The sequence below is a fragment of the Bombyx mandarina genome, chromosome 16 (genome assembly GCF_030267445.1).
Source record: "Bombyx mandarina strain Sakado chromosome 16, ASM3026744v2".
Lineage (NCBI taxonomy): Eukaryota > Metazoa > Arthropoda > Insecta > Lepidoptera > Bombycidae > Bombyx > Bombyx mandarina.
In genome coordinates this window covers 1,369,338-1,383,015 of record NC_143222.1, presented here as the reverse complement: position 1 = coordinate 1,383,015, position 13,678 = coordinate 1,369,338, and the positions used below count along the sequence as shown (strand labels likewise).

The following is a 13,678-nucleotide window of genomic DNA, read 5'->3' as shown; positions in this document are numbered from 1 at the left end:
TTCAAAATTAATATAACTGTTATAATTTATTGCAGAAAATTTATTATATATTCCAAAAACATAAATAAATATTTGTTTTTTTTTTTCTAACAATTATAATTTTTTTCACTTTAAAAAAATTTCCGCCCCAAAATTATTTGCCGCCCTGGGCACTTGCCCCGGCAGCCCCTAATGTAAATCCACCGCTGCTTCTGCTTATAATTGCACTTCGACCAATGGCCTTCTGGGTGCATTGTGTGATAGACTTTACAATTTCAATATTATTTTATTTATGTGTGGATGAGCTCACAGCCCACCTGGTGTTAAGTGGTTACTGGAGCCTATAGACATATATAACGTAAATGCGACTTAGAACTTATATCTCAAGACTTGAGGTATAAGTTCTAAGGTCAAGTATAGTTACAACGGCTGCCCCACCCTTCATCGCTCAACTCGAATGCACTGGACGTCTTATCCTTTCGCCCACGATGACTTGACTTTGACTTTTATCGACATTTTTACGACACATGTCCTGCTTTTGTTTTTAATTGATGAGAGAATGTTAAGTAGTTAACTCTTGTTTTCATGTTCTTTTTAAATTTTTGTATTTCTCTTGTCGTACTGTTGACATTTAAATTTAATCTATTTTTCCATTGTTTGTAAAATTGCTGTAACATGTCATAGTGTGTCATAAGAGATTGCTGTACATGCCTGTAACTGGCTTAAATACCAGTACTTAATTTTATACTTGTTAATATTAAGCTTGTATTGCTCTTGGTGTGTCTAAATAAATAAATAATCAAATAAATAAATAATTTGGCATATTGAAGTAACTAACTTATCTTGGTGAAATGTGTTTCTGAGATCAGTAATATGTCTATTTTGTTTACTTCTATGTATATACTTATTTTATTTACGTAAAAGTGTACAAATGCATTATTTTTATAGGAAAACAGACGATAGTCGGAACAATATTGAAATGTCAACGAAAAAATCAACACCTCAGTCATTTGTGACCACAAAAACTGTAAAGTATCATTAAAACAAACTTGCGATTAAAAATCTAAAAGTAATTTTAATTTTAAATTAAAACAACTGTTACGTGTGTTTTAATTAAATTTAATTCGACGCTTTTCGTTAAAAGCCACCGACCGGGTCCCGCTACTGCTGTCCATGGACCGCGATGTCGGCATTTCCAAGGACGCTCCCATTCACCAGTCGAACTGGATGCCGGTGACCGCACGGATCCAGTCGTGATAATGGCCTGGCCTCACGAACGCTAGAACAGAGAGCACTTATTAATACGCTTTTATTAGCTTCAGACCTATGTATGTTAGTATATAACGGAATCTTTAAACATGATTTTGACCCCCTTCAAAACGTCGGATTAACTCGAAATTTGGTATACTTATTAAGGACCGATGACAAATAAAAATAAAAATAAAAATTTAAAATGAAATTCAACTAAAAAATGAAAAATAACTATAATAGCTTAAAAAAACTAAACAAAATACGCTTTCATAGAAAATCCAACTAAAAAATAGAAAATAAATTTTAATAAATTTGAATTAAAAATAGTGTAAGAAAAAGTGATTTTATTGTAAAAAAAAAGCGTAATTTGTTAGTTTTTTTAAACTATTATTTATTTTTGATCCAGATACAGCAGTTTACTGGTGATAGGACGTCTTGTGCTTACTAGTGGTAGGACGTGCTGTGAGTCCGCACGGGTAGGTACAACCGCCCTGCCTATTTCTGCCGTGAAGTAGTAATTTGGAAGGTGGGGCAGTCGTTGTACTGTACAATTTTATTTTTATTGCCCTTGTAGGCAGACGAGCATACGGCCCACCTGATGGTGAGTGGTTACCATCGCCCATGGACTTCAGCAATGCCAAGGCCAGAGCCAAGCCGTTGCCTACCGCTCAATACTCTCCACAAGCTTCTTTTAAAGAATGACATGTCATAGCGCTCGCGAAACACCGTGGAGGGGAGCTCATTCCATAGCCGGATGGTACGTGGCAAAAAAGTCCTCTGGAAACGCACTGTCGATAAAAAGGAGATGAGGGGATCATCTCAAACAATTCCTCAGAGCACTCCTCATGGAACATACGGTACAAAATACAGAGGGAACCGAAGTCCCTCCGCGGACCCAGAGGTTCCAGACTGAGACCTTAGAACTTATATCTCAAGGTGGGTGGCGGAATTTACATTTTAGATATTTATGGACTCCAGTAACCACTTAACACAAGGTGGGCTGTGAGCTCGCCCACGTATCTTCGCAGCAGATTCCGCTTGCGTCTTCCATCTGATGTTTCAGGTTTAGTGGTGGCACTTAAATGTTAAGTTAAGGTTTTGGTCTATCTACATCAATAGATATGATGAGCATACCGTTAGGTAGACCGACGTGGCACCCGAACGAGGAGACGAACGAGCCGACTCCGACCTGGGTGAGCTGGCCATCCTCCTCCAACAGAGTCAGGGGCACGCCGCTGTCGCCCTGAACAAGTCACATGCCTCTCATCATAAGCTATCATAATCATAGTCGTCGTGGCCTAAAGGATAAGACGTCCGGTGCATTCGTATCTAGCGATGCACCAGTGTTTGAATCCCGCAGGCGAGTACCAATTTCTCTAATGAAATACGTACTTAACAAATGTTCACGATCGACTTCCACGGTGAAGGAATAACATCGTGTAATAAAAATCAAACCCGCAAAGTTATAATTTGCGTAATTACTGGTGGTAGGACCTCTTGTGAGTTCGCACGAGTAGGTACCACCACCCTGCCTATTTCTGCCGTAAAGTAGTAATGCGTTTCGGTTTGAAGGGCGGGGCAGCCGTTGTAACTATACTGAGACCTTAGAACTTATATCTCAAGGTGGGTGGCGCATTTACGTTGTAGATGTCTATGGGCTGCAGTAACCACTTAACACCAGGTGGGCTGTGAGCTCGTCCATCCCTCTAAGCAATAAAAAAAAAAGCTTGCAGAGACTCGTACCTTATGCTTGTGTAAACCAACTCTTAGTACCTTCCATTAAGCTCCTACTGGACAGAACGTGGTTGCGACCTCTTGAGGCATGAGGCCGAGCCCTCAATTCCAATGTCCGTCGGAAAGCGGCTCAATTCTCACATATAAACACATTCGAACTCCATTCAAGATAATAAAATAACTAAGCAATTATTTGTTTATAGGCAGACGAGAATACGGCCCTCGACCACATTATGGTGAGTGGTAACCGTCGCCCATGGACGTCAGCAATGCCAGGGGTAGAGCCAAACCGCAACCTAAATTATCGTTTCGAAATATCACTCTAAAGTAAGTTTCAATGTATTCTATTTTACTAACTACCCCCTTTCGAACACATTTTTTTTTTGGAAGATACTTTAAATTCTGAGCTTTAAAATATGCAGGAGAGTCTGAGCACTAAGGGGCTGTAGGAAGTCCGATTGCAGTCCATTGGCTCCATAGTATCCAGGCCTCACTGAATACAGATCTGCCGGTGCCAGTACTGCTCCAAGGACCAACGCGAACCCACCGAACATATCCCTTGACTCGTAACGTTGTACGGACCGGCGCAAATGGTGGACTCCCTCACGTGGAACGAGCTTTGTAACCAAAGCGCGCACACGACGTTATTCACTCCCCTCAGGTGCACGAAGTTTAATATTTGCGTAGGGTTCCCTGTTTCAAACATAAATAGACCTCCATTACTAGTGAAACAACCAAAGATGAACGGTAGATGAAAAAAATAAAGTGGTGCCTTAAATTTTTTGGATGCTTCAACGCTGCGTATCGAAGTCAGCTGATGCGCGGGGTCGACGACCTCGGAAAGCCGCATATATCAGGCATCTCCCTTCCCAATATGTTATAGGGTTTACGAAATGTTAAACGATAACTGTGATGTGTTGGCTTAGGAAACCGTGTGGTTTCCTCGGTCACTATAATGAAGGTTGTATTTTGTCATGTATAGATATGACAGAATATGTCAGTGCAATTTAAAACATGTGTTAATGGAAATAATGATGTTTTTTTATTGAAATTATAATTGATTCGTGATATATTTTGTAGTGAATAGCAAATCTGGTGGTAGACAGTAAGACTAATGTCATATTACCTAATTAATATTCTACCTTTCTACCTATTATAACGTCGAAGTCTCAGCTCTATTGTATGGCGGCTGAGAATCTTAAATCCAGAGCATACGACTGCTCTGTGAGGGAGATAGTGTGGCGATATTGTGGGCTTACATCACGCCCTTCCATCAGGATGTTGCCTTAATGATCCTACGTTCGATTTCAGATGTCGATCTAGCACCACCCCATTTCTTCTCGAGGGTATCATGAGGTGACTAAGGCTTTTACTATGGCGGTTCTCGTAGTATTATGTCAGCGCACCAATTAGCACGCAGTCATGTGTTCTGATTCGGAAGATAGGGCCAGCATTGTACAATATTATAGGTTGACTCAAGGCAGAAGGTGGTCGCACGTGGTGATGACTATAGGCTCCGGTAACCGCTTAACAACAAGTCGTCCGCAAACTCATAACCCATTTCCGCATGGCAAATTTTCTTTTCCTACCTATGCTGATAGCCTTGAGAAGCTATTTCAGCTTCGCCTTGACGTGTAAATGAGCTCACGGGGCTCAAACCGGGAGTTTTTTTTTTTATTGCCCTTGTAGGCAGACGAGCATACGGCCCACCTGATGGTGAGTGGTTACCGTCGCCCATGGACTTCAGCAATGCCAGGGGCACAGCCAAGCCGCTGCCTACCGCTGTTGTTAACACTGACCCTAGAAAGAGCAGTGCTTCGCGGAATCTACCACCGGATCGAAAACGCAACCCACTGAGAAGATCCGACGAGAAACTCAGTGGGCTGCGTCTGTGGGTTAATTTACTCGTCGAGCCCTTCGTCGCAAACGACGTGTTCGGCGACGCATGACCAAACTAAGATGACACTTGAAGAGGCGGAACCCTCACCGTTCGTCCAGTCTGTACCCCAGCCACTCGTCGTCATCTTCACACCCGCGTACTCCTTGTTCATATCCGCGGAACGCATCAATCTGATGGGCTGAATGAATTCTGGAATGTTACAAAAGATTCTAATGATCATCATCTTCATCATATCCACGTATACGAAATATGTACTTAACAAATGTTCACGATGACTTCCACAATGAAGGAATAACATCGTGTAATAAAAATCAAACCCGCAAAATTATAATTTACGTGATTACTGGCGGTAGGGCCTCTTGTGAGTCCGCAAGCGTAGGTACCACAACCCCGCTTATTTCTGCCGTGAAGCAGTACTTAATGCGTTTCGGTTTGAAGGGTGTGGCAGCCGTTGTAACTATACTGAGACCTTAGAACTCATATCTCAAGGTGGGCGGTGGCATTTACTTTTAGATGTCTATGGGCTCCACTGGGTATACTTAAGGTAGGCTGTGAGCTCGTCCGCCCATCTATCCAAGAAGAAAAAAGCTAACAGACCCATTATCAAAATTGGCAACTAACTTTTTGGTTATTTTCCATCTATACTGCTATCCCTTTCTATCGCACTTGATTATCCAGCTCTCACTGGATACGTACATTGTGATCGTCAGTTTTAGAACCACCAAAGCTACTCACGACTGTATTCAAGATGCCGATTGAACCCAACCAGCCCGATGTCGTGCGGTTGGGTGAGTTGATGCAGGTCATCCATGTACTCGGGGGCCGTGAAGTACGAAGCGGTCTCGATGTAGACGCGGGGCCGGCTCAGGTCCACCATTCCCGCCCAAAGCATAATCACTACGCGTCTGAAATAAGACAGCGGTGTTATGGACCAAGTTTTGTTTGATTAGTTTTTTTTTATTGCTTAGACTAGCGACCCGCCCTCGCTTCGCTTCGGAAACATTAAAACACACATGAAACAAAAAAAAAAAAATATTTTTTTTTTTTTAAAAGTAGCCTATGTTCATCAGGGACAATGTCGGCTTCTAATGGAAAAAAAATTTTTCAAATCGGTCCAGTAGTTTCGGAGCCTATTCGAAACAAACAAACAAACAAATCTTTCCTCTTTATAATATTAATAATAATAATATAATAATAAGTATAAGTATATAAGTATAGATGAATGACATTAGCCGACTTAACCTAATAGGTGTATGTATGGCTCTAATAAATAATAAAAAAATATATATATATATGAATGACCATACCCACCGCTTGGTGTTCTAGTGTTTTGTCCCTGTGCCAGTGGACATCACCACGTTAATACCACCCTGAGATATGAGGTCTAACAGCTGTCTCGACCTTCGAACCGATACGCATTAGTGCTTCGTGGCAGTAATGAGAAGGGCGGTGGTATCTACCACTAGTAATTACGAAAATCATAGTGCTTGCGTCGTTGTGTGTTGTGTTCTTATTTTTATTACGACATTGTTCTTAATGGAGGTCATACGTGAATAATTACGTACATCTGTACCTACATCACCATTCACCTGTCCCTCTCCCAGTCACCTGGGGTCGGTGCAACATGTTTTCTCTTTCCATAATCCTCTGTCATATATAATTTCTTCGCTCACTCCTCTCTTACACATATCGTCTTTCACGTAATCCATACATTTTTTCTTAAATCTGCCTCTTCCTCTAAAGCTTTCCACATTAATAGTTAAAACTCTCTTAACAACATCATTGTCATTTCGTCTCATCACATGTCCATACCATCCCAAACACGCACGTTAGAGCCGCGTGAGCTCACCCACTCACCCGGTTACGCTGGTATAAGCTCTCTAGGTAACCAGCTTGGGTAGGAAAAAAAACCTAAGATTTTTGATAAATCTCTTAATCACACTAACTATCACTTCTTCTTCTTAGTCGAATACTTCATTGCTGAAGACTGTGTCCCTGAAAGTCCTTCGTGGCTCTTTGTACCATCAGCTTCCATTTGTTTCGGTTTTCGGCTTCTCTCAGGGCGGTCGCAACAGAGCGTCTATTTAACACTATCACACAAACACTATATCAAAATGAGTTTCAATATATTCCGAAGAATAAACCACGGACCGCCGATCCACAAAGATACTTAAACCGATCGATCGAATATTTTCCACTTATCAATACCTCCCAAAAAGTCGAAGTTCACATCTTAGAATTGCATCAACAACTCCCGTTACTAATCATCGGGATGTCCATAGAATTGCATCAACTATTCTTGTTACCAATCTTCGGGCTGTCCATAAGTTCCGAAAGTAACTTAGAAAGTTTCCTTGTCACGACTTGTTTATTTGTTTTGACGAGTAAAAACGTAACAAGCCACGGGAATGAACAGATTTTGTGCGCCTACCTGGCGATGCATTTGGCAGACGACATGCCCCACTTGTGGTGGATGATGGAGCCCCCGCAGGCGGAAACGCGCCCGTGGACATCCACAGAACGGAGGTACAGCATGTAAGGGAACTGCCCGTCGCGGGCTTCCCATCCTGACACGATCCTCGAACCAGCTGGAAACAAAAATGCGACTGACCTACCAGCTTTAAGGCAGTAATCTACTAAAAATCTTTAAAATTAGTGCAACAAAATGGCCTCGAGCGAGGAGTGACGGTGGGGGAACGTAAGACGTTTAACTGCCTCCTCCAGGGCTCCATGAAGATCACAACTATTTTAAGTATTTGAAGAGTGAAACGATTAAGAAGCGGCTGGTAGTATCAGGAATGCGCTCGTGATGTGGTCACGTATTGTCGTATTTTTATTATTATTATGGATCTTTATTTCAGTTAAAAAAATCTAATATTTTGTTAGCTAGTATTACTTATAATCTATGCTAGTAACGTAAAATACTAACACATAACTAACAAACTATTCATTACATTCTTTATTCTTTATTGTACACACAGTTAATATTACAATAATTGCGTAAGATATAAAAAATGGCGAGCTTAACTCAACAATTGAGTTTTCTACCAGCTAGCCGTTCTTAACGAAGGAAAGCTTTAAATGAGTGGGTAGAAGAATACAATCTAAACAATTTACAATTTACAATCTAGACAAGAACTTAATAAAAATAAAAATAAAACACTAATACATAATATATTACATTCCTTTCTTTTTTTTCTGTTTTATTGAATATATACACAGAAATTGTATTACGTAATATAATATAAGGCTCTACCTAGTGATATTCACTTCTACGTAATCAAGTTGTGGTGATTTTAAATATTAAGTTTTATTAAACCGATATTTGAACTGTCGTGCCTAAAATATAATCTTAATTTTCATTGCCAAAAATCATATTTTTTAATGTCGACAGAAGCTATTTTGAGGTTAATAAACTTCGATCAACAATAGTAAGATGATCGAAGTTAATAAACGTACAATTTTGTATGGGACTTTTTGGCGGGAACGCGAGGAATAATGTTGTGTGATTTGTTTTATTTTGTCTATTTAGTATTTCTTCAGGTTTAAATGTGTTATAACGGTGTTTAGTGTCTGTGAAAGTGCACAAATGTGGGAAAATAAAACAAAGCCGCTTGACGTAACTTCTCGGGATCCTACAAAAAGTCCACTGAAAAAGTCTTAGTAAATGACCGCCATTTTATTGAGATTATAATATATTATTTCATCCCATGTCATCTCACCTCATTTCATATAATTTCATTTCATTTGATTAATGTCTTAAATTAATTATCTTCATTTCATTTCACTCCATATTATCATTTTTCATAAAAATAAGAAAATAAATTAATATAAGACTTGACCTAAAGGTCTTAGTTACCAGGTCATAAAATCCCTGCCGGAATAACAATTTTGTACTTGTTCTTAACAACCCCCAAACGCGTTGCTGCTGAAAAATGAAATATTTATACGCTACGTATACGGCTACGTATTTATATCTGTCGGTATCGATAATTTTCCAGAACACGAAATCTTCTACAGAAAACAGTACATTTCAGCAATCTTTTTTTAATTGTCTTTGTGTGCGGGCCAGCATGCGGCTCACCTGATGGTAAGTGGTTACCCTAACGCATGGATGTCAAAATGGTCGGGGACCCAGCGCTGCCACATGTCGCTAAAGTAATAAAAAGATGTTACCTTTTTGAGATAGCGATTGCTCAGCTGAAACCTGAAAGTCGAAAATAAATCTATTTTTTTCCATACTCAAAAGTAGGTACGTCGTATCGCATGTATCGACCAAAGTGAACAAAAGATTTTATTGACATAGATACTTCTTCTTATTTTTTTTGATGCCACGCCATCGAGCCTTTACGATCGAGATCAAAAATCTTCATTTAAAAATATTTTAGAAACAAACATAAAAGAATTTCTATGCTGTTAATAATTCAGGCTTCCTTAATTAAATATTCAAAATTAAATGATTATTCTTCAAAATATTAGGTAATTAATTTAAGCAGCTTCGCTTGTCCCGCTCCCGCCAAAAGTGCTAGATGCCCGCTTCATTGATTAAATGTCCATGTTAAATGTACATGTTTTTATAATCTATGAAGTCCATTTCCGCTTAACCACAACTAAAAAAGCTCAATGAATTTGGCCCCCTTTTTTTTGATTTTCGGATTTTTTAAATTTTTAGTTATTTGTTCGTAGTTTGTTTCTTAATGTTCGAATGTAAAAATTGTTTGCTCGTCTTTTATTCATTTATAATTAATTAAACAAATGATCACCTTTAAGTTGGCCCCCTTTACTAGATATGTTTATTTTTATCGCTCAGATTAATTAATTTTGATCAATTATCGTTTGTTCGATGACTATTAGTGATTGTTCGATCATAGAAAAAATTAAATTCCTAATTATTAATTATTTTATATCTAACGCCTACATCGCGAATGCCTCGCTTTTGTCAGTCAGCTGGTAATGGCCGTATTTACTAGAGTTTTGTTAACAAGTGCGTTTATACTGTCTAATTATTTCTTATGTAGATCAAAAAAATATTGAAAACTTGTAACAAACTTCAAGAATACTTCAACAAAAAAATTTAAAAAAATATTTATTTACGTCTATATTATCTTAATTACTATGCTATATTGGTTTGTGTATTCGTTTACTAGTTAATTATTTTTAATACAGCGCCATCTATGAGATTTTTTAATACTAACATGTGTATGAAAACTCTTGTAGTGAATTTGAATTTAGGATATACGTGAAGTTAAAATATCAATTCACAGAGGGCGCTACCTCATACTATAAAAGGTGATTTACAATTATTTACTAATGACAAAATTTTAGTAATAATATACTTAGACATTTAGGATAATTGTATTTTAATTTTTGAAGGTTTTACTTCTTTGAATTGAACTGAGCACGTGTTATTTTTTTTATCTACATAAGAAATAATTAGACAGTATAAAAGCATTTGTTAACAAAACGCTAGTAAATACGGCCATTGCCAGCTGACTGACAAAACCGGCGCATGCGCAATGTAGGCGTGAGGTGATGGTTTGCTTATTAGATATAAAATAATTAATAATTAGGAATTTAATTGTTTTTATGATCGGGCAATCACCAATAGTCGTCGAACAAATGATAATTGATCAAATTTAATTAATCTGAGCGATAAAAATAAAGATATCTAGTAAGAGGGGCCAACTTAAGGGTGATCATTTGTTTAATTAATTATAAATAAATAAAAGACGAACAAACACTTTTTACATTCGAACATTTACGAACAAACGACGAACAAACAATTAAAAATAAAAAAATAGAAAAATCAAAAAAAAGGGGCCAAATTCAGTGAGCCAACTAAAAATATGTTAAAAATAAGTACCATGACATGGGGTAAATTGGGATCCTGGGGTAAATTGGGACAAACCTGCGGAAGATTCTCAAAGTACCTGTAGCACGGAGTCTACCTAATTTTGTTTATGTTAATATTTATCAATGTATAGAAGAAAAACCAAGCTAACTATGGAAGTACTAAATATGAGTTAAGTTGGTCCCAAAAATTCGTCAAATTAAATTGAAAATAGTGGTTGAAAAGTGCGTTTTAAAACAGCTTACAAAACTTTTTAAAAAAGTAATATTATCGTTGTTTTTTTAATAAGATCACAGTTTATATAAGTTTTTAATACACCTGGAAATACCACAACAAACTCTAAGTTGCAATATTCTTATTTTAAATACAATATTTCGACAAAATAAAAAATGTATATTTTTTCCTTTCTTTTTGGGGAAAATTGGAACGTAAGTAGGGTAATTTGGAACGAGACTGGAAAAAATTGGGACGAGAAAACATAAAATTGGAACGCCAAAAGACAAAATAGGGATGGCTTGTTAGGGTTGTCACTGATATCTTATAATAAATTTTTTAGACTATACTATCACTTAATTGCGTGATGTAAAGAAGGTTAATGTGTTTATCAGTTAGTTTATGTAAGTATTATAGGTAAAAGAAAAGTATATATATAATTACTTTTTTTTCGCGACATTTACCTTGTAATATCTGCCCGGTCGTATGTTCTTTATAGCAATAAAAAAAATTAAAAGTTAAAAGAACTCAAACGAATCAAAACTTTTGTTATTTCAGAATCTATTCACGCGTCGAATCTTGATTTTGTTAACATTCACAACGCACACACAAATAAAAACAGGCCTCAGATTTTAAATGTAACATTAATTAAAAATCCGAGATATCCAATTATGAGTGAGTGAATTAATTGAGTTTAGTTATTTAGCTTAGAAAGAATTTCTTTTATTTTTGTTATCATTGGCAGTAATCAGATAAAGCTGTTTTTTTATCTTATTCACCTGATATCTTACTCTTGCTCAAAGATTATTTTGAAAATGTTGATTAATAAAATTGTATTATTGCATTTCCAGTCCTTTTGTTTTCTATTTTTTATTCTATTTTATGATTTTGTTTCAGAGTTGTGATTTTTAAGGAAATTAAATAATAATTTTCTAAAATATAACATGCACATACTTTTTCTGATCATTGTATTGTTGATTATCATTCACGTCACATCGCTTCGGAATAGAAACCAGCTTAATTTACACTATGTTGTGTATTGTGCTTAAATTATGGATTGTATTCATCATTTCGGTCCATATAAATAATTATATGGCACCTACCTATATATCGCAGTACTGCGAGCTGACAACCCTTACAAATATCCCAATTTAACCCTTACCCGTGTCAATTTACCCCGGACGCTGGGTAAATTGGGACGGCCATTATTTTACCGATTATTTCTATAAAATGAATAATTAAAATAATGTAACGGTTTTTATCACTTAGGTACGTTCAAGACTCAACTTATTTCTTTGGTTGAGCATTGACTATTTAATTGGAACTATGTTAAAATTCAATCTGAAGTTCGATTTTGTCCCTATTTACCCCATTTGACGGTATATAGATTAAGTAGTTTTTAGTAATAGCACGTTCAGGAGCATAGATTACCTACATGTAGAACTTATATTCTTTGTAGTTTGTATACAAAACTTCGCAACAATATTGCGCACTTCGAAAAATACGATCTAAAACTCAATGCCCTATCGCGACATGTCTGACGTAACATAAAGCGTACTATAACAAAAATACTGTCAGGAGAAACTATGAAGCATAGTTTTACCTGCATTTTTTTATGTACTGAGGTATACAGAATATCGCTGGGGCACGAAGAGCTTTGGTAAACATCAGTTAAATACAATAGAAAAATATTTTGTGAGCCATAGCGATGAATTTTAATGTTTGTTATCAATGAAGTTGATAAATCATGTAAACGACGCGACGAGCGCCTTTTGAAGAAGTGGCCATATTTATTTTTAGTTATCATAAAAAATATTTGTATTATCTATGGCGACCATCAAAACAATAAGTTAAATATTTTTTTGTGCTCACCGATGTTCCAACCAGTATTAATAACGCGACCACACCTAGCAACGACATCTTAATAATTCGACGTATAAATAATTATTATAATCAACAAAAATTTTATCGATGCTCATTGTTTAATCAATCATTAATTAAATACATTATCGTCTGATAACTTAGTTTTATCATCTTGCCATTCATACGTATGCATTTTGAACTTGAAGTTTTTTGTTTTGAGTTTTAACTTAAACAAAAAAGACGTAGGGGTCGCCTCTAGTACATCATTCATACAGGATATCAAATATCATAAAGAGCCAAGAAAGCAAAGTGGATAGTTTACTTATTCAATGATTTTGGACATGCAAACTATCCAAAAATCTTCGATTGTTTATCGAGGTCATCGAGATAAATAGTCGAACTGTCATGGGCATATGGCAGGCGATCCGAATTAGCTGATCTAAAAAATAATTATAATATCATTGTATAAGAAATATTAATTTTTTTTTTTGATGACGTAGATAAAGACTTTTCAAATCTTTAGATGCGTCTCGATACATAATACATTCCAGACACGTTCAAGATGCTTTTATTAAAAATCGTCCTCCGATGTCCAGACAATGGCGGATGCCCCATACGTCCCCTAGACGCGGGACCCTTGCAGGAAGATCGACCCTCGGACTAGAATAAAAAAGGTTTCTATGAGGCAGAAATTAAAACATTAAACTTAATGGACTGTTATAAATCGGAAATTTCTGATGTTTAAACACGTTTATTCATCTCTTTTTTTTCTTTCCCGCATATGCTGATGTTATAGAGAGACCCGTAGATTCTGCGAAGCACGGCTTTTTCTAGGGTTCGTGTTAGCAACATCGTTAAGTTTGAGCACCGTGAGCTCACCTACTAGC

At 36.9% G+C, this 13,678-nt stretch overlaps 1 protein-coding gene across 1 annotated transcript; it reads right to left on the bottom strand.

Annotated features, from left to right (window-relative positions):
- Positions 1-1,077: 1,077 nt before the first annotated feature.
- On the bottom strand, positions 1,078-12,965 carry LOC114243386 (epithelial serine protease). Its single transcript, XM_089733831.1, has 8 exons — positions 12,801-12,965; positions 9,041-9,071; positions 7,296-7,452; positions 5,600-5,769; positions 4,952-5,053; positions 3,512-3,657; positions 2,365-2,473; positions 1,078-1,258 (listed from the first exon to the last, which is right to left on the bottom strand). The coding sequence occupies exons 1-8, from the start codon at positions 12,846-12,848 to the stop codon at positions 1,191-1,193; spliced, it is 831 nt and encodes a 276-aa protein (XP_089589957.1). The 5' UTR covers positions 12,849-12,965; the 3' UTR covers positions 1,078-1,190.
- Positions 12,966-13,678: the final 713 nt, after the last annotated feature.

Bases quoted from the DNA above. Each gene is read 5' to 3' on its own strand.
- LOC114243386 (XM_089733831.1), bottom strand. From the start codon at position 12,848: ATGTCGTTGCTAGGTGTGGTCGCGTTATTAATACTGGTTGGAACATCG. The intron at 7,453-9,040 runs GTAACATCTTTT...TTTTGTTTCCAG, and splicing joins GCAATCGCTATCTCAAAAAG to CTGGTTCGAGGATCGTGTCA. The intron at 5,054-5,599 runs GTGAGTAGCTTT...GTAACATTCCAG, and splicing joins TCGGCATCTTGAATACAGTC to AATTCATTCAGCCCATCAGA.